The sequence below is a fragment of the Mchenga conophoros genome, linkage group LG1, assembly GCF_057382185.1.
Source record: "Mchenga conophoros isolate Kocher_MC1m ecotype Shallow Benthic linkage group LG1, M_conophoros_male_GT1.1, whole genome shotgun sequence".
NCBI lineage: Eukaryota > Metazoa > Chordata > Actinopteri > Cichliformes > Cichlidae > Mchenga > Mchenga conophoros.
This window is the reverse complement of record NC_140526.1, coordinates 4,899,861-4,921,758: the sequence shown is the minus strand read 5'-3', so window position 1 is coordinate 4,921,758 and position 21,898 is coordinate 4,899,861. Positions and strand designations below refer to the sequence as shown.

The window sequence follows — 21,898 nt, the reverse complement described above, 5'->3', positions numbered from 1 at the left end:
CTGTCCATAGACAGGGAAGTAGCGACAGTGACACTGGAAACAGCCAGAAAGCCCAACCCAGTGGCCGCAGAAACCCGACATGCTGGTAATACCCCAGACAGGGAGCCATTGCTGCAGGCTCGAGAACTCACTAGCCGGCTGACATATCAGACACAGCGAGATCCAACTGGTGAGTAAACTGGCGAACCGCGGGCAATAGGCCAGGGGAACACAGCCTGCAGCAGCACAGCCACTGAAAGTGAAGGGCCAACTGGCCCTTCTCTACTTGTCAGATACACAGGATGCCAGTAATTTAATCTTTTACTCTGTGTAATAGACATGAAATTAAATAGAATTAAAAACCAAACGAAAACATGTACAGTTTTGCTATTTGAACTATGATATACAATTTAATAATGATACTGAACAAAACTGAGATCTGGGCTTTAGATTGCCAGTAACTATTCTACAAAAATATCAACCCAAAGGTTCTTTTTTTCCTGGAGTGACTGCTATTTTTTCAGTCATAAACTGGGTTAGCAAGAAAAAAATTGTTTGCAATAACGTCTTTATGATTAAACATTGAAAGGCAGCTATTACAATTATTATTGACACCACAGCCTTCAGTGATTCACAATGTTTTTAATATAAAATAAACCTCGAAACAGTCCAATTACAATAGAACATTAGAATGCTGTTCATGCAATTAACATAACAGCCTCCTAAAACACTAAACTAATGGCAGGTGAGTTTCATTTAAAACCTAGATTTGAGCTGGTATATAGAAATGTGAATGTGTGACTTAAGACAGAAAAATAAAAAGAGCAATTTTCTATTGTTATACCTCTGATCTCTGAAAGTGGGTGCAGAAGAGACACTTCATCTATCATCTGTCTTATTCTGGCCTTTCTTTCCTGCTTCGCTATTTCAATTTTTACTCTCAGAAGTGCTCCAAAAATGAAAAAGGCTCAAATGCGTTATCATCATATGTTACATGATCCGGTGGAACGTTAAACCCCTTGCCGCAAAGACTCTGTCTATTCTAATAACAAGAAAACTTCAAAATAAAGTGGAGCTGTTCAAATCTTCCCACTTAATACATTCATGTACATTTTTTAGTCTCAGTCACTGTCTTATCTGATACATTGTTTTATACATGAACTTAAGAAGAAAGAATGTTTCTAGATTTATATTACTTTACACATTTTAAAAGGAAACACATAGGCACTTCTTGGGTTACTGGTAGTTGTGTGTGAGCTAGGTGCTGGTGCTACGTTGTTTCACTGCTTGTATTAGTAACTGAGGTTTTAGCCTTTCTCAGTGACATCATAAACCACAGGAAGATGAAGAAACCTGCATGGAACAAGAAAGAGAGAGAGATAAGCAAATGTTTAGACTTTGTACAGGAGATACAATGAGTATGCACATTTGAAAATAAAAGCAGTAAATCAATGCTCAGTCAGGATCTGCAGGATGGAGACGTGATTAGAATGGAGATAGCTGGGGAGAACAAAACATGGCTGAGAAAAGAATCATAACAGACAAGAAAGGAAGAAGAACTCATGACAACAAACAAACACCACAAAAACAAGAATGAAATAAATACAAGGTGCTCGACACACAAGGAAGGGTACACAGAGGGTGATAGAAACTAACAAGAGGCTAAAAAAAACTAAAGAAGGAAAGCACCCAGGACTATAACCAGGAACAGAACTATATAGTAAAACTAGTAGGGTTCAAAATGCAGGATTACCATAAATGACACATTATAATAACACACTTTAATAACATTGCTGCTCATTATTGACACAATTTTAACTTGTCATTTAATATTTTACACATGTTAATATTAAACAATCTTTAATCACAAAGACAGTTGCCTCGAAGTGCTTTATATTATAAGGCAAAGACCCTAGCATACTGTAATAGAAAGAAAACAGAGAAAACTCCAATCATATGATCCCCCTATGACCAAGCACTTTAGCAACAGTGGGAAGGGAAAACTCCCTTTTAAGAGGGAGAAACCTATCACATAATCCTGGCAGGTAGAATAGCACTAATATGAGCCCAGAACTGAGCCTAACACATAAAATAGTTATACGGACCTTGAAATGAGTTCAGGATACAGAAGAGGTAGAGGCCAACAGTGGTCAGGTAGCCAAAAGAGAAGAAGACCAGGCCCCAGGTAATGCCGAGCAGAGTCATGACTCCCAGCAGGGTACAAATGTCTTTCTTTGCTCTGTCACGGTTACTCTGCCCAAACTGATTGGCCAAATATACAATTACACACAGATAGATAAATGTGTTTGAAGAAACATTTTTACTTATCAAGGTATGTGTTGCTTTTCCTTTGTAAATAAATGACTACAAATATAATGCATTGCTCAAAATAATTAGAGGAACAACATAACAGCAACAATGGCAAAAGAACATCTCATTGGGAAAAAAATCAATGCTGAAATGGACTGGTTAATGTGTTAGACGCGAAAGGATGCCATGCTATTTGAATAAAAATAATATTATCAACCTACACAGGTCTAAATTCACAGTAAGCCCAAACAATAAATGGAAAAATGATGCAACAGGCTTATTAGTTTTGCTGAAACTTCATTTCAGCCCCTCAAAGTGGTTCTTAGTAGTTTGTAGGCTCCCATGTGCTTATACGTATGTCTGGCAACATGCACATGCTCCTAATGAGATGATGGATGTCTTTGGGGAAATCCTCCCAGATCACCAGGGAATCATTGAACACTTGGACAGTTGAGCTGCAAATTGGCAGCATCGGATGGACCAAAAACACAATGTCCCAGAGGTGTTCTGTTGAATTTAGGTCAGATGTGTGTGGGGGCAGTGAATATTATCAGTTCCTTCATCCGACAGTAACTGTTTGCACACTCTCATCACATGAGGCCAAAATTGTCATGTGCCAGGAGGATCCAAGGGCCCAATGCTCCAGTTTAGGGTTGACAATGGGGCCAAGGATTTCAGTTTTATTTGTCATATGCAAGTTAGCACAGGGTCAACATTGGGTCAACATTTTAATAATAAAATGTATTTGACAAGCAGCAGACAGTCCCTCAGCGACAGATAGAGATCTCTCATTCCTGTAGTGTGTGTGTACACCTAATGGCAGTCAGGGTTCCTGTTGTTAATTTCATTAATACAGACGTCGACAAAATTGTTGGTACCCTTCGGTCAATGAAAGAAAAACTCACAATGGTCACAGAAATAACTAATCTGCCAAAAGTAATAATCAATTTTTAAAAAATCTATAAATCTTAACCAATGAATGTCAGTTATTGCTTTACAACCATGCTTCAACTGAGTTATTTCAAAAATAAATGGATGAAACAGGCCTGGACAAAAATGATGGTACCCACAACTTTATATTTTGTTCCACAACCTTTTGAGGCAATCACTGCAATCAAATGATTCCTGTAACTGTCAATGAGACTTCTGCACCTCTCAACAGGTATTTTGTCCCACTCCTCATGAGCAAACTGCTCCAGTTGTTTCCAGTTTGAAGGGCACCTTTTCCAGATTGCATGTTTCAGCTCCTTCCAAAGATGATCAATAGGAATGAGGTCAGGGCTCATAGAAGGCCACTTTAAAATAGTCCAAAGTTTCCCTCTTAGCCATCCTTGGGTGTTTCTAGCTGTGTGTGTTGTCCCGTTGTAAGACCCATGACCTGCGACTGAGACCAAGCTTTCTGACACTGGCCAGCACATTTCTCTCCAGAAGCCAACCTTTGTGGCTTGTCAACATGTAGTTTGGCATATTCCAGCCTGACTTTTTTATGATTTGTTTTCAACAATTGTGTCCTCCTTGGTTGTCTCCCATGTAGCCCACTTTGGCTCAAACGACAGTGCGATCTGACACTGATGTTCTTTGAGCATGAAGTTCAGCTTGGTTCTCTTTAGAAGTCTTTCTGGGCTCTTTTACCATTCAGGTTATCCGTCTCTTGGACTTGTCATAAAATTTCCTCCTGCAGCCACGTCAAGGGAGGTTGGCTACAGTCGCATGGATCTTGAATTTCTGAATGACATGGGCAACTGTAGTCACAGGAACATCTAGCTGCTTGGAGATGGTCTTATAGTCTTTACCTTTAACATGCTTGTCTATGATTTACTTTCTAATCTCCTGAGACAACTCTTTCTTTTACTTCCTCTGGTCCATGTTGAGTGTGGTACACACCATGTCACCAAACAACACAGTGACAACCTGGAGTCATAGGCACACTGACTGATTACAAGATTGTAGACACCTGCGATGGTGATTAGTGGACACACCTTGGATTAACATGTCCCTTTGGTCACATCATTTTTATTCTTTCCTAGGAGTACCATCATTTTTATCCAGGCCTGTTTCATGCATTTATATGTTAAATAACTCAGTTGAAGCATGGTTGAAAAGCAATGTTTGGCTTTCATTGGTTAAGATTTATAGATTTTTTTTTATTGATAATTACTTTTGGCAAATTAAAGTTATTTCTGTGACCATTGTGAGTTTTTTCTTTCATTGTCCGAAGGGTACCAACAATTTTGTCGACGTCTGTATCAAAGCAGTTGAAACTGATTAAGAACATTTAATAACTTCCTTTCCTACTTAAATGATCAGATCAATATTTTCATAGAATTTACTTTGACTTAAACGCTAACAGACAGCCCATCCTACAGTCTAACCTTTAAAAGGAAGCTATGCATATTAAATAAAAATTAATGGTGGTGACGAGGGATGGTCTTCATTTTTGTTGTTAAATAGACTAATTTCTTGTTGCGTTTTGAGATTTCACAGAACATATTGACATAGAAAACATCAATTTCAATAGCAACATAAAACTGCCTGTACCTCTGTGCTTTTGCGTAGAATCAAGACACGTCTGATTGTCGCTCCAAACATAAACATGTTAAAGAGGAACACCAAGCTGAACAGTCCCACTGTAGTTCCCATCTTTACATAGTTATTGGTTATATAGCATCTAAAAAAAAAAAAGGGAGTGTAGGTGATCCGTGTTTTAGTCTCTTACTCTGTGAAATTAAAAAGTACATTTTGTACTTCATAGAGGTGTTATTGCAGATGATTTAGATACATGTGGTTAAATATACCAGAAACTTCTCAGTATTTTAATTTTGGTGAAACTGGGTTTGCTGCCTAATGTTTATGTTACATTTATGACAAAGGACTACAGTGTGAACATGCCAAGATACAGAAAGTATGATGCATATTTATTTTATGAATAAATATGAATTACATTGCAGTTTTGTTGGAGCTGTCCAGAGGGACTTGGCCATAAAAGCCTCTGTCAATGATCACCACCACTGACACAATGACTGCAGCAACACCTGAAACACAAGAACTGAACAGTTATACAATATAAAGCACCTTGAGGTGACTGTTGTTGTGATTTAGCGCCATATGAATAAAATTGAATTGAATTATTCAGATGATGATGATGATAAACACTTTCATGCCTAAATTATTCCACTCACCCCATCCCACCACACTGAGTTTGAGCAGGTATCTCTTGATGTAGATGTTGAAGACTTTGACTAAGAGAAGGTAGAGGTGGAATCCCTCCAACGCCATCCAGATGAAAGTGGCCAGCAGGGAGTAGTGAAGGGCAAGAGCCATGTATAAACAGAGCCCAAAGGAGGACACTGCTGCCGCTGCTTGATTGATCAGGAAGTGCAGGTTGAGGAGGATAAGTGCAATCACGAGGTTGATGTGGACCCTCATAGAAACATCTTCTCTGACTTTTCTGGCAAATACAGGAGTTGTGATTCATGGTAAGTGACAACTTTCAAGCAGATTATTTGGTCATATTTTGTTTGGAAAAAAATGGAAAATCCAGTAAGGAAGAAAGAAGGAAAGGGAATAAAGACAATACAGATGAGAAACGATGGGATTAGAGGAAAAAAGATTAAAATAATGCAAAAAAAAGACAAAAAGGATAATTAATTGACAATAAGTGAGGCGAACCTGATGAGAGAAAATGCTAAAGAGTTGATGGGAGCAGGAGAGGAGGATGCTATTAGAAATGGGGAGGATTAAGTTTTGAAGGATGTCATCAATCAGAAAACAGAAAATTACCTATTTGTGATGAAGAGAAAAACAGTGATGACCAGGGTAAAAAGAGACAGACTGCAGCCAATCAGAGTGATGTATGTTAAAATCTCCTGGTCTTTAGGTGATGGGGAAGCAGTGACCTGTGGAGAAAATGCACTTTCACATTGTTTTGCAGCATCTCCATTGTGAGCTAAAATTCAAAACAAAAAGACACACAAAGTATAAAGAGCTGATGTAGATTAGAGAAAAATTACACAGATAAGATGGGGACAAATCAATTAAACAATGAACATTGGATGAGTACAGATGGCACTAACAGAGGAATAAAGGTTACAGTCATGAGTTGTGAGTATTTGTAGCAGGAAAAGATGACTATGTGGACATTTTTGTTTTGGCATCTAGTGGTAGTATCAGGAATGATACAGATCAAGGGCATCTTTCTATTTTGACAGAGTATCATTTTAAGCATGCAGTAATGTTAGTATCATGAAAGTCACCCCTCATTTCTTTATATTTAGCTTCTAAGGATTCTTCTTATAATTTTATTTTAAACTAGTTTGTATCATTGTTACTAGCAGTTTGTTGCAGAAGCACAGTTTTTTTTTCCCCATTTCTTCAGTTCATCCTATGAAAAATGGCAAAAGTAGCACAGGTTTAAGGGCATTGAATAATATATTTGCACCAACAAACTGATTCCAAACAAGCTTTTAGCAAATACACTATTCATGTTCCTAAAGTTAATCTAACTTTCAATTTATGTTTTTTCCTATGGGTCCCAAACCATATAGTTCTGTGACCTTGATCTACAACATACAAATGAAAAGGAAAAAAGAGATTAGGATGGGTAACAGAAGTAAAGGAAGAAAAGTACTGTAATATCGTTAAAAACACTCCAGGGTTGAAATGTTGAATTTCCAAGTTTTTCAGTAAATGCTCTATAAATCATTAAAATAATCAAAGTTAGTTTAATTTAGGACGTGATTTCTTATGATGGTTAAACTTTGAATTAAAGGACTTAGGAACAGATTAAATTCAGTGAAAGTCTTCCAGTGTTGGGCAAGTTACTTTGAAAAACTAATTAATTATAGTTACTAGTTACTTCTTCAAAAAATAAACTGAGTTAGTAACTGAGTTACAGTTTGCCTTGAAAAACTATTTACTTTGCCTTATTTGGTATCATCCTTTTCAGCACAACCTAACGTGTCTGAATTTAAAGTTGTGTTTTCATTTTGACATACTGTATTAACACAACTGATCTACAATCAGACAAAAAAACAAAATCAGAATAGAAAAAGTTATATATTTTACTGTAACAACCACAAACATGTTTAATGAATTGTATTTCAATGAATTGTATTTTCAATTTTAAAATCTTATGCACAAGTTTTGCAAACAACAAAGTTATTTGCAGGCATTTACCTTTTACCTTGATTTTTTTATAACCATTTCAAACTATTAACATAACAATCAGGTGTTCTGCATTCAATAAGATGTCACACAAATTATTTGTGCCACTCCAAATATTTCTTTCCACTACAAAGGAGAATATCACAGCCTGATACCTGCAGGTCTGACAGCAGCAGGTATATCACTCCTGTTTTCTACCTATATCATTTTTGATTGGTCGACATGGTGCATTTTCCACCAACACGAAAGGGCAGGTTTTTTGTTTTTTTGGTAATAAGCAGAGAGTGCTTGCTAGCTCTGTCCTTAGACAGTAAATGTAACAAAACTATTGATGAAAAAAACCACGCGTATATATTAGGCTGTTAGTAACGCCGTTACTTGTAATGCCGTTATTCCCATCACTGATGTCTTCACAAAGACAGAGAAACACATCTGTGTTGTTATGTTTGCCTCTCCACACACACAGTGTCACTACTGGGGAAAAAGTAACACAGAACAACTTTTTACCGAAGCATGAGAAACATGAACGTGTTGGATTATTAGTAACACACCTGCCAACTATGAAGAAGATCAGAAAATGGTTGTTAAGATAAATGAAGAGAGATTTCCCATTTTATTACTGAGGTGTTTGTCAATATTTTGTTGATGAAGTATTATTTAGTCTAAAGACACATAATTCTTGAATTAGACTTTTTATAATGAATATGTTGACTCCTACCAGGAGCACAGCAAAGTATGTGAGATGGTCACAGGAACAGGTGAGATGATTTTCACCACGTGTCCATAGGGTAATGCAGCCATCCTGACTGAAATCTGATAAGTCAAACAAAGAGATCAGTTATGCATAAGATGCTATTACATCCAGGTCATATCAGCGCATCTTTGTGATTTTGAGAAAAACCACAAACAACAATGACTCTGGTTTATAAAATAAATGTTCATGTTAGACACTAATGATAATGTGAAGCTTGGTTACTCACTTTTTCTTGACAAGTTAAAGAAGTGGCACAAGGCGTTTTGGGTTTCCTATGTCACAGAAATATTACATGTTAACATGTTTTTATTACACGTACCTAATTTATGTGAATTTGTTGAATATAAAATGTATTTAATAATATAATGTTAACAGGCCAAAATAGAGTAAATGATAAAATTCAGAAGCAGTTACATTTATTTCCCTGGTAAGTTTGATGGTGATATTGACACGCTGCTGTAGTCCTGATATGTTCTTGCCCTCCACACTCAGGCCAACCAGTAATCGATCATACACTTCATATTGGGATCCTAACATCCTCTACAATAAAACACAAATTCATCAGTTGGTTTTCACAAGAAAGATTAATCTAAGCTTTGTCTATTCTGAAATACATCTACTATTATTTGCATCATATTTAAAGGTGTTGTTGATTTTTTCCCTTAGGCATAAACCTTCTTACATAAACCTGCATATTAAATTGTATTTACTGTAATCACATTTTATGCATTATTGCAAAGAGCTAAAGAGCATCTATTTCTGCACAGTTGGTTGAATGTGCCACATCCTGTTTTGTAAAATATTACGGCCTGTGTGAAAGCTGAACTCTTAATATCTCCATATTTAAAAACAAAATGTAAAAAAATAATGGTAAATGGATTCGTTCTTATATAGCAATTTTTTACTCTGAATACTTAACGTGCTTTATATTCGCACTTTCATTAATAATTATTTTCATTTACACTCATTAATACTCTGATGGATACATCAGAGAGCAACTTGTGGTTACTATGTGCCCAACAATATTTGGCTCACAGACTGGAGCAGACAGGGATCAAACTGCCAACCTTAGGAGGTGACCTGCTCTACCTCCTGAGCTACAGCCACTGGCCCTGTTGTGTGTTTCTTCTTATCACTAAAATTGGAGCGGCTCCCAAAGGGGTCTTTAAATTTATAAGCTCAACATTAGAAAAGTTTAGAAACTAATGCACTGTTACTCACATCATCAGCATTTTTAAAATAAATAAATGACTGCACTATTATATCACTAAATTAAACATTAAATTAATGTTCCTGTAGTGAAAACGTTGACATATTCCACGTTTTCACCACAGTTTACTTAAACATTAGCTCATTGAGTCATAAGGTATGATGTTGAAAACAAACTTATTATGTCATGAGGGTCCTCTATCTGCATGATTTACAAAAATTTTAAATTCAAAAAAAAAGAAAAAAACCCAAAACACACTGGATATAAAATATTCTGAATACACAGCATACTAAAGGATCAGTACAAAAACAGTTTCTGCACACTAACAATACAATACAGCACCTGTGAAGTTGACTGCAAGTTCATATTTAGAGTGATCATGTTACGTCTGGCATAGCAGACGTGTGGAGTTGGAGAATATGACCCAAGATGCAACTTCTGATGAGAGTGAGCTTTATTTTATAAAGTGTGTGAAAACAAACAGAAACGGCGAGGCGAGAATACAACCTAAACTGGAAAAACTAACAAAACAAACCTGAAACCAAAAACAGAGATGCAGGGAGCCACCGAGAGAAAACATGAGACGGCGGGAGATCACACAGACGAACCAGCAACACACACGAAAACACAGGGCTTAAATACACACAGGGCAATCAGGGAATGGGAAACGCGGCTGGGATTAGTTGGACATAACGAGACAAGGGGAAGCGAAACTAGAAACACTGACAAGAGGCACAGACCTTCAAAATAAAACAGGAACTCACACATGCAAAGCCACAGACTAAGAAACACGGACTTTACACAGAGGAATACACAGGAAGAAATGACTAAACACTAAACTGAGGAAGAACAGAACCAAAATACATCACAATAATAGAAAACACAAAACGCTGGGTCAAAAGACCCAGGATCATGACAGATTATGCAAAATGGAATTGTAACAGAAGTACTCCAAAAGAATTTTTAAGAACAGCATAGAAACTTTTTAAACTGAATTTCAAATTCAATTATTTTCGCACTCATAATAATTTGTTGTGTTTCTCTTACTAGTATGATGTGCAGAGATCAGAGCACAGTCCATTTGAATTCCTTGGTAAAATTATATGATCGTAACATGAAAATGATGACTCTGCTGCTCTACCAGTAATACTAATAACAACAATCCACTAATTTTCATATATTTCCAGGCAAGAGAACATACTCGTTACAGAATAAGATTGACGAACTGTGCGCTCTGAACAACCACAGACTATACCGTGAGTGCAGCTTGTTTATCTTCACGGAGACGTGGCTAACCGAGCTAATGCCGCAGGCTAACGTAGACCTATGCGGTTTCACATCCGTGAGAGCCGATAGGGACACGCAGGCCAGCGGAAAAAGCAGAGGTGGGGGACTCATTGTTTACGTTAACAACAGATACTGTAACCCTGGACACGTCTCCGTTAAAGTTTCGGTATGCCGTCCGGACCTGGAGCTGCTAGCTGTTAGCTTGCGGCCATATTATCTACCTCGGGAGTTCAGTCATGTGATCTGTGTGTGTGTTTACATCCCTCCGAGGGCCGACGCAACAGCTGCCTGTGAGAAAATACACACAGTCACAGCAAGACTTCAGACACAAAACCCCGAGGCTTTCATTATTATATCTGGAGACTTTAACCATGCCACACTGGATTCTACTCTGGCTGCTTTTCACCAGTTTGTGAATTGTCCCACAAGGAGCAACAGGACAATTGACCTACTGTATGCTAATGTGAGAGATGCATACAGAGCCACCCCCCTCCCCCCACTAGGGAAGTCAGACCACAACCTGGTTTACCTACAGCCACAATACACACCCCTCGTCCAAAGGCAGCCTGTCACAACGCGCTCCATCCGGAGATGGACCCCAGAAAAGGAGGATGCTCTGAGAGACTGCTATGACACCACAGACTGGGATGTGCTCCTGAGCCCACATGGTGAGGACATAGAGGGGGCGACACACTGTCTTACAGACTACCTCAACTTTTGTGTGGACACAGTCGCCCCTGCTAAGACGGTACGGTGTTATCCTAATAACAAACCGTGGGTAACACAGGAAGTCAAAGCTGTCCTCAACATGAAGAAGAAGGCTTTCAGGAGCAAAGTGAAGGAGGAGATGAAAGCAGCACAGCGGGAGGTGAAACGCTGCCTGAGGGAAGCAAAGGACACCTACAGGAGGAAGGTGGAGCAGAAGTTGGAGAGGAACAATATGAGGGAGGTCTGGAATGGTGTGAAAACCATCACAGGCCACAACACCAAGAAAAGCACAGTGGGGGGGACTGTGGAGAAGGCAAACGAACTCAACAACTTCTTCAACAGGTTTGACCAGCCCACAACCCCCCCACCCTCACCTTCACTACAGAGTCCTCTCCCCACTCTCCTGCCTCCCTCGCTTCCCCCCCTTCCTGACACCATGACACCCCCCTCCTCCAATCCCTCTCTCAGCAGCAAGACATCTCCCCCCCTCCCCTCCTCCCAAACATCTCCCAGTGTCACAGTGGATCAGGTCAGGAGGCAACTGAGGAAGCTTCGCCCCAGAAAGGCAGCAGGCCCAGACAAGGTGTGTCCTAGGATGCTAAAGGCGTGTGCTGCTGAACTTGGGGAGCCGCTACAACGAGTCTTCAACCTCAGTCTGCGACTGGGGAGAGTGCCCGCCCTATGGAAGACATCCTGCATCGTCCCGGTCCCCAAAAAGAACCGGCCCAATGAGCTGAATGACTTCCGACCGGTGGCACTGACGTCACATCTTATGAAGACTCTAGAGCGGCTCTTCCTCAACTTCCTCCGACCACAGGTACAACATGCCCAGGACCCACTACAGTTTGCATACAAGGCGGGTGTCGGAGTGGAGGATGCCATCCTGTACCTCCTACACAGAGCCCACTCACACCTGGATGGGGGAAAAGGCACGGTCAGGATACTGTTTCTTGACTTTTCCAGTGCCTTTAATACCATCCGGCCCTGTATGCTTCAGGAAAAACTGAACAGGATGGAGGTGGACCCCTGCCTGGTGGCTTGGATCTCCGACTACCTCACCGACAGACCACAGTACGTCAGGCTGAAGGACATCACGTCTGGCACTGTGGTCAGCAGCACAGGAGCACCACAGGGAACTGTGCTGTCCCCTCTTCTCTTCACCCTGTACACCTCTGACTTCTGCTACAACTCTGAATTATGCCATATTCAGAAGTTTGCAGATGACACGGCCATCATGGGGTGTATCTGGGATGATCAGGAAGAGGAGTACAGAAGTCTGGTGAGGAACTTTGTCGCATGGAGTCACACAAACCACCTGCAACTCAACACCTCAAAGACTAAGGAACTGGTTGTGGACTTCGGGAGGTCCAGAGAAGGTCCACTGCCGGTTCAGATAGAGGGGGAGGAGGTGGAGGTGGTCAACAAGTACAAGTACCTCAGGCTGTGGGTGGACAATAAACTGGACTGGTCATGCAACACAGAGCACCTGTATAAAAAAAGCCCAAAGCCGACTGTACTTCCTCAGGAGGCTGAGGTCTTTTAACATCTGCAGGAAGCTCCTGAGGATGTTTTACCAGTCGGTGGTTGCTGGAGTACTTTTCTATGCTGTGGTGTGCTGGGGGAGCAGCACAGCAAAGAAGGACTCATCCAGGCTGGAGAAACTGATCAGGAAGGCTAGCTCTGTGGTCGGCATGAAGCTGGACACTCTGGTGACAGTGGCAGAGAAAAGGACATTAAAGAAACTGATGGACATTATGAACACTGCTGGGCATCCTCTGCACACGGCCATAAACAATCAGAAGAGTCTGTTCAGTGACAGGTTGCTTCTCCCCAAGACAAGAACTAACAGACTTAAAAACGCCTTTGTCCCACACGCCATCAAACTGTTTAACTCCTCTCTGGAGGGGAGAGGGAGGGGAAACAGGAGGACAAAGGAGGGGGGAACAACTAAGCTGTAGTGCCTCTTCACCTCACTGTACAATACCTTGTGCAATACTTTTTGTAAATAGTCAACAGTGCAATAGACTCAATACTTGAAATGTGCAATTCACTTGTATTTTTATTTTTTATTCCTATTTATTCTATTTATCCCCTTTGTATATTTTATTTATATTTGTCTCTGTATTTGTGTGTGTGTGTGTGTGTGTGTGTGTGTGTGTGTGTGTGTGTGTGTGTGTGTGTGTGTATATATATATATATATATATATATGTATGTATGTATGTATGTATGTATGTATGTATGTATGTATGTATATATATATATATGTGTGTATATATATATATATATATATATATATATATGTGTATATATATATATATATATATATGTATATATATATATATATATATATATATATGTATGTGTATATATATAAAAAAAAACAATTCTGTAACTGTAACTTCGGTCGTTGCTGTGCTTTTTGGAAGTCGAATTTCCCAGAGGAACCCACCCGAGGGATTAATAAAGTTCTATCTTATCTTATCTTATCTTATCTCTCTTACTCCAATAAATAGCACTATTAAATCATTGAGACCTGAAGTGTCTACAATTTATTTCAATATAATGCAGAGATTTACTAGAAAACATTGGGGCCTGGCATTCATGTGGACTTGTTACTTGAGCACCTTGGTGTCACGGTCTGCGGAGGGTGGACCGTGTGTGGGAGTGGAAGGATCCAGGTGCAGACACAGACGAGGAGACTGTACTGAACTTGAAATGAAAAGCGAGCCTTAAACCAACCAACAATAAAACCCCAACAAGGACCCCAGACCAAACATGAGCAGAGAAAAAAAGAAAAGAAAAAAGGTCAAGAAAGCATAACTTTGAAGGTTCAAGGTACGCAGTTCAAAACAAGATGGTTCTGGAGGTCGACCCAGAGGTCAGCAAGACAAGAGTCCATGAAGCTTCCATTCCAAAGGTCGACCCGACGGCTGACAACACAAGAGTCCAAAGCAAAACTGCTCCTGAGGCTGGCTGCACGAAAAGCACCGGCGACGGAGGCTCAGGAGGATGTCTATGACACCACAGATGGCCTGAAAAGTTGCCACCGACCGTGCGGTGCTGGTACGTGGCCGCCAACCGTGCGATGCTGGACTTGCATGGGCCAGATGGCGACGGATCAGGTGGTGTTGATGGTGGCACTGAGGGCTGAACGAGCCCCACAGACCCTCCAGCATTGGCAGATGGCTGGACAGGCCCCTTGGAACCTCCAGCTGGCGAAACATGAGGCTGGACAGGCCCCTCAGGCCCCCCAGCTGACTTGACCTGATGCTGGCTGGGTTCTCTGGCTGGAGCAGATGCAAGGCCAGACGGTGTGGAAACCTCTGGCTGAGGCGAAGTTAGCTGGATCTCTGTGAAATGGACAGCCAGCTCGGGTTGCCTTTCAGGCTCCGGCAACACATAGTCTATTGTGGGCTGGATTGGCTTGCCTGAGCCCTCGGTGAAAGTTGCTGCAGACTGTGGGGACAGCACGCACGAGGTCTCAGTAGAGACAGAACACTGAGACAGCCCAGCAGAGCTCCCAGGGGAAGCAGCTGAGGTGGGCTGAGAGAATTCAGTAGAGCTCTCAGGCGATAGAAAACGAAACGAGAAACGAGGCAGGCGACAGGTGGTCAGACCGAGACAGTGAGGGCGAGTGGCTGGCCCCTGGCGGAGACGTGGATTCAGAGGACTCCGGGTTGGAGTGCAGCCTCAGCAAGTCGACCCAAATCCCCTTGGGGCCGTGAGGCAGTGATGCTGAGCACTGAGGCAAGGCAGCGCCCCTGACAGCTTGAGCTAGCACGTGGGCATGGAGCCCCTCTTTTAGCGGGGCTAGAGAATCAAAAGTTTCCACAAGTTGCGTCATCTGGCTGAGGCGCGGCTCTTTTAGAGAAGTGGCGTCCGCAGCCACCAATCCAATGCTCACTGCCATAGGATCCCTGGACCCGCAGATGGAATCGCAGATGTGGCGGAGCCTCCCCAGCTCCTCCCCAACCTCCTTTGGATTGTCTACCGGAACTGACATGGTCGAGTCGTACTATCACGGTCTGCGGGAGGCGGGCCGGGTGTGGGAGTGTGAGGATCCAGGTGCAGACACAGACAAGGAGACAGTACTAAACTTGAAATGAAAAGTGAGCCTTGATTTTGGCTGATTAACGTGGCAAACAACAGAAAGCAGGCAAAACAAAACTAAAAGCTGAAATGGGAAAACTAAAAACTGACACAGGGAAGGCTAAGACAAGGTGACAATAATGAATATGACTGAGTCAGCTATAAACAGGACTCTGTGCTGGAACATGAAACCACTATGAAACGTATACATGAAAGCAACAGGACCAGCACGGAGTCCTGAAACCTGACATAACTTGGGGAAGTTAAATAGACGACTCAACCCTGACTGAAAGAAACACAAAGACTAAATACACACAAGGGATGATCAAGGGAAGTGGCCACACATGGGAGCACAGCTGAAACACATGAACCCAATGACAGGACAGCGGAAGTGAAACTAAATACAATGAACAAAGAACACTGGAGTCTTTCAAAATAGAACAGGAAACATGGAGATGTAAACATGACACATGGGGAACCTGATAAACCATGAACTAAACTGCAAACTACGCATGACCGAATAACTAGATAACTGAAAAGAAACTCGAATACAGATGAAATAACAAAATAACATGAAACTCAGAAACACTGGGTCACATGACCCAAGACCATGACACCAGTCATTGATCTAAGCCCACACATTAAAGTCACTGCGCCTCCTCAGCTGATACATTTCAACTGTAAGTTATTGTGATTCATGTTGTGTGGTAATGGAAAACTTGTGGAGAATAAGTTACTGCAGTGCAATTTTACTTTAATTATTTTATTAGTGGTTCAGCATTTAAGATAGTTGTATAGCATGACCCATGACAATTGTAAAATAAAAAATAAAAATGTAATGTTGAGGATAATGTGCACTCAAAGTCAGCATTTCTGGTGCATATGTCTAGTTCATATGGTCTGCAAACAAAGAAGTTGAGTTAGCATTGTGAAATCTATGTACATACACAAAATGTAAATTTTATAACACAAAATCATTTCCCTGACCTGTTTCTTTTCAGGCCACTTGAGCTTGAGGAACACAATCGTGTTGTTCAGTCCAGGATTCAGTTCTTTCGGCAGCTGAACACTAACTGTTCTGCTTGGAAGATGATCATATGATATTTCCTATATTATCAAACAAGAAGAGAAACATTCATTCATGTGAATGCCTGTAATAACACAATGAAACTCTCAACTAAGACTGATGGGTATGATTTCTTTGTTGCAAAAAAACTAAGATAATGTTCTGACAATGAATATTAGGAAAATAATTAAATATATTTAAGCATCTAATCTGGAACAACATAACACATCATTAAGATTCATACTCTTTGAAGCAGCACCAAATTTTAATCTATAAAGTAAATGTTGAGGTGCTACATAGCAAAAGTAATAATATACAACCTGTTTTGTTGCTTATGAAAAATGTAAGCAATATACATGTACACTGTTTGTATCCTATTGATTTCCCAATGTCAAACATTCCATCTTTTTTTCTTCAGTGATAATAAATATTTTCATATAAAAAAAAATCATAACCAGAAAGTGAATGTATGTATGCACATCCTTTTAAAGCAAGTTAGTTACTGTCACAATCATTTTTAAATTAATATGAAATCAGATTTTTTTTAAATACCTCATCACTCGCATGAATATCGAAGCCGTTGAACATGTCATTGGGTTCATACTGGAGAGCAACAATATGGTCAGAAGTCATTGATAAATGGCTCCCGTTTATTTTTCCTTTCGCTATGAAATCTTCTAGTTCCTCAATTGCGCTTGTGGAAAAGGACAAGAAAATATTAGCGTGACTCATTTTGCTGTCTCTCATTAATTCTTATACTACATACATAAGGTATACTTAAGGTATATACTTAAGGTATATACATACCAGGGCTCTAGAGTGCGACCAATTTGGTCGCAAATGCGACCAAATTTTTCAGTGGTGCGACTAAAAATAAATATTTGGTCGCACAGGTGCGACCAACTGTTCCGGTAACAAAAAAAAAATCTCTGTAACTCTCCGTGTGGTCAACAACAGACACACATTATGCCCCTATCGTGGACTAAACCAATCAGAGATAGTCAGGGGCGGGACCTCTCTGATTGGCCGTGGTCCAGTTGAAAGTGCAGGTGGAAGAGAGAGGTGAGTAGCTTGAATAAAGCGATATCAATTCATTAACGGATTCCACACAAAGACCTAAACACGGAGCGGACCCAACACATCAGAATCAGCTTCGTCTTTCTCGGCTTTCTCACCCGACGGCCTGAACACGGACACGCTGTCGGAGCTTAGCGATTCTTCGGGTCCGCACTGTGTTTACGTCTTTTTGCGCTGATTCTGAGCTGCAGGTTTTGCCTCTCTCCAACCAAAATTCACCGAGCCTGCAGCAAAAGAAGCAGCAAACTGCGCTTCACATTTGATCAATGTCGTCATGAATTCCCTCTGACTTTTGCTGTTTTGCTTCCACTACGATAAAAATCACACTTCCTGCACAGCTCTCTCTCTCTCTGTACTTCAGGAACAGTTTCCCGTCTCAAATCTGTTTTCTGCATTATTCATTCGCTTATTACCCACCAGTCTAGCGTTGTTTACAGCGCTTTTTCTTTTTTCACTTAAATGACCTCGGACAAGAAAGCCTAATTTCTGCTGTTCAATACTGAAGAAATTTTAATTTCTTAAAATTATGCAAAATTGCAGAATATTTTTAAGGTTATCTGCTATAAAAAGCCAGACCAGGAAAATCTCCTTCATGTTTTCCTGTGTTTTATTCTCAGTTACTTTCACACAAAGGCATCTGCTGTGATTTTCACAATTCTGATGAAGTCTCATGTGTATCAGTACTGATAAATGATCAGAATTATAATATTTCTGACTGTCTGAGGCTAAATTGAATCAAATCAGGACTTTGAGAACCGGAATTGAATGGATTATAGAAATCAGTGATGATACTCAGCCCTAGTGAGCAGCCTAGGCCTGAGAGAAGTGGATGTACTGTAGCTGTGGGTAATAAGAAAAGATGAAAAGAACTATTGATAACTTTTTTGTTAAGTTAAGGCCTGATCTGTCTGAAATTCATAGCCAGTGCTCTGACACGGTGCCATCAATATTTGAATGCTGAAAAAGCACATTATATGCTGCAGTAAATGCACTGCCCAAGTGTCCCCTCTCCCCACGGCCTTTCAGCAGCAGACAGCAGCAAACAGGTCGTCAGAGGAGGCCAAGATGATGATTAAGTTTTTAACATTTTCTACAATATTGACAAAGCACTTTAAGCACAAGTTTGTTAGTTAATAATTTAGAAATTAATATTGTCTGTATGGACTTCCCCCCCCAAAGAAAGTGCACATGTAAAACTGCGGTGTTAAGCGATGCGGTTGAAAAATTTGAGTGCGCCTAACTTTTGTGCCGGTACGCCTAAATTTTTTAAGTTAGGCGTACCGGTGCGCCCATGTCAAAAAGTTAGTCTAGAGCCCTGCATACTATATACCTTAAAATCTTAACTCTGTGTTGTACTCCTACGTACATAAAACTCCAAACAATTGAAATAAAAAAGTGTGCTGTGATTTGGAATGAGAGTGTTTACTTGATAGTGTCATCCATGCTTCCAGTTTCCAAAATGTTGTCTACATAGTTCATACAGCAGCAGGAATCATCTGTAAAATAACATCAATTTTCACATTTTTACTACATTCAATATATTAATTTAATATCTAAAAGTCCTACAGGAGTTCTCACATTTTCACCTGTAAACTCTGGTACATTTTTATTTACTGTATTACCCAAGAACAAAGATGCGTGGGAGAGACACTTCAAACCTAAAGCATAGAAACAAGCATCTTAGTCACAGGTCAGTCACAAGCCCCGAGTTCTTTTTAAAATGTTTAATTCTGTGATTAACCCCTGTGCCACTGTTCCCATGGAGACTTCCTCTGCACTTTATTAAAAGAATATCCGCTTTACGGTCTCCACATTCACAGGCAGTGTTTGACCTAGATCTTCTCTCTAAGAACTCAGCTCATTTTCATCAGTTTGAGCCTGTGACTTTTTCTGTCTTAACGGAAGTAATTGATCATTTAAGACCTTCTAATACCCCTCAGGATATTCTTCCTTCTCGCCTTTTCGAGGAAGCTCTTCACATTATTGGGCCTAATGTTTTACTCTTATTAAATTCCTTGTCATTAGGTTGTGTACCAGCTGCTTTCAACATGCTGTTGTGCAACCCATTATTAAGAAGAAAAATCATAATCCAAATGTTCTTTTTTAACTACAGGCCAGTTTCTAAACTCTTTTATGTCCAGAATTTTGGAAAAGGTAGTTTTTTAGCAACTTCAGACCTTTTTAGATGATCATGGCATTTGGGAAGGGTTCCAATCTGGTTCTCATCACAGTACTGAAATTGCACTTTTAAGAATTTTTAATGATCTTCTTTTAACTGTCGACACGCACAACGAGAGAGTAAACCTCAAGTAGTCTAAGGAGCTTGGAAAGAAAAGCATCTGGACTTCTTTAAGTTGCTTGAAGACGTTTCAAATGACATCCGAGAAGCTTCTTCAATTCTAAGGTCAAATGGTGGAGAGTTCCAGATTAAAGCCCTATGGGACTCTCCACCATTTGACCTTAGAATTGAAGAAGCTCCAGATGCTTTTCTTTCCAAGCTCCTCAGACTACAATGACCTGGATGACTGAGAACCTTCACAGACAAACCTCAAGTAGGCTACTTCTGAAAGTTTTGGTGTTTTTCTAGAAAGGCAGCTAATTTTGTGTTACTTTTCAAGTACCTTGATGATTTCAAGTGTTAATAATCAAAGACAGTATTTTGGCTGCTGCGTAGACTCACAACTTAGGAATAAAAAAAATGCATACAGCAGACATAAATTTAATTTAAAAAATGTAATTTATTCAAATCCGACATCTGCGTTGAGATTTAGGTTGTGAGAGCGTCTGTGTTGAATGGAGAAGTTTACTCTGACGCCTCTGTCTTTTTAAATGGAGGGACAGTTACTGTGTTTGTATATGTAAGCATGTAAAAACTAGATTAACAGCAACAGCAATTTGTCTATATCCGCCATTGTAGAAATTAATCTCATGTAAACAATAACCTGGCGCACAGCATAACGTCAAAAAAGGCAAACACCTTTGATGTTGCGTGACTAAAGCGGTGTCTCAAATCAGGGGCTGCATCCTTTAGAGGACCTGGCCTTCGTGGTCTTCACGTGGGCCAGGTCCTCCAAAGACCAACAAGGCCGTAAGTGCGAATCTGTGAAATTGGACAGTGTAGCCTTCAGATTTACGTCACCGCTGTCTCAGCAGAATTTAATAAACTCAGCCATCTACTCCTTGCTATGTAAACTATAACAGGACACTGGAGTAAATTCTCTACCATCTCACACTTCTGTTTAATCAGTTTTCTGTTTGACGTTTATTCAACTGTGTGAAAACTATAACTTTAATCTCAGCCAAACCAGTTTATTCAGGAACAAATAAAATACTGAAAAAAGCTAAACAATAACATTTTAAAGTTATCTAAGTGACTTATATATCATGTTTAACCTGAGTAGCGAGTAGTCTGAAAACAATGTGCCGGGAGTCTGGGGTTCTCGCCTACTCTAGTGAGCCTTGACCTCCCGGTCAGCTATCGAGCTGGTGGGTAACAGATGTCTCCAAAATCGTCAGGGTACTTTTGCAAATATATGATGTCTTGATAAACAGAGCAGATATTTGAAGTTTACACAGCTACATTCTCGCCTGATGTTCAAAGTTTATTTTGTGACCCAGAAAGAGTAATATTTCAAACTTTTTAGTTGCGCTCCTCCGCTATTGCCGCATTTGAAAAGTATTTTTATATTATTGTCCAAATATTATAAATAATAGTTTAAATAATAAATTATTGAAAAGGGTAATACCAGTAATATTACAACTAAGTAGCTGCTGCCATTGTAGAAAGTGGAATTGGCTGGGCTGCGCTATGAATTCTGGAATAATTTGGGCCACGAAGGATACACCCGACGCATCCTTCAAATTTGGGGAAATGAAGGACGCATTTGTTGTCGCATTTGGAGAAGCCTTTGAATTGGGACAGCCTTCGTTGCATCGCTGTGACATAATCGGCCTTCAAATCCAGCCTCCAAAGGAGGCAGCCCTTGAATTGAGACACAGCCCAAATCTCTCACCTAAACACAAAAACTGAGTTTTCGCAAATCTCCACCATGGGAGGAGTTTTTAAAAATCTCCATTTTCAGTGATCGAAAACACAGTAAAACAATAAGACAGCAGTTATTGTTTTTGGAAGTTATGTCCCTTTGGATAAGTTAACTGATACCCTTGGTCCTCTTGGTCCATCATTCTCACACTGTAAGAAATCTCAGTGTTTTTAGATGGCTCTTTTAAATTAGAGAAGCAAGTGTCCACAGT

At 40.2% G+C, this 21,898-nt stretch overlaps 1 protein-coding gene across 1 annotated transcript; it reads right to left on the bottom strand.

Moving 5' to 3' along the window:
- Positions 1 to 1,249: 1,249 nt before the first annotated feature.
- On the bottom strand, positions 1,250 to 19,083 carry LOC146582774 (adhesion G protein-coupled receptor G2-like). The gene is made up of 12 exons (XM_085279624.1): positions 19,071 to 19,083; positions 17,120 to 17,261; positions 16,489 to 16,608; positions 8,621 to 8,746; positions 8,433 to 8,478; positions 8,171 to 8,265; positions 6,070 to 6,185; positions 5,469 to 5,737; positions 5,231 to 5,321; positions 4,828 to 4,957; positions 2,085 to 2,241; positions 1,250 to 1,332 (listed from the first exon to the last, which is right to left on the bottom strand). The coding sequence occupies exons 2-12, from the start codon at positions 17,198 to 17,200 to the stop codon at positions 1,250 to 1,252; spliced, it is 1,314 nt and encodes a 437-aa protein (XP_085135750.1). The 5' UTR covers positions 17,201 to 17,261; positions 19,071 to 19,083.
- Positions 19,084 to 21,898: the final 2,815 nt, after the last annotated feature.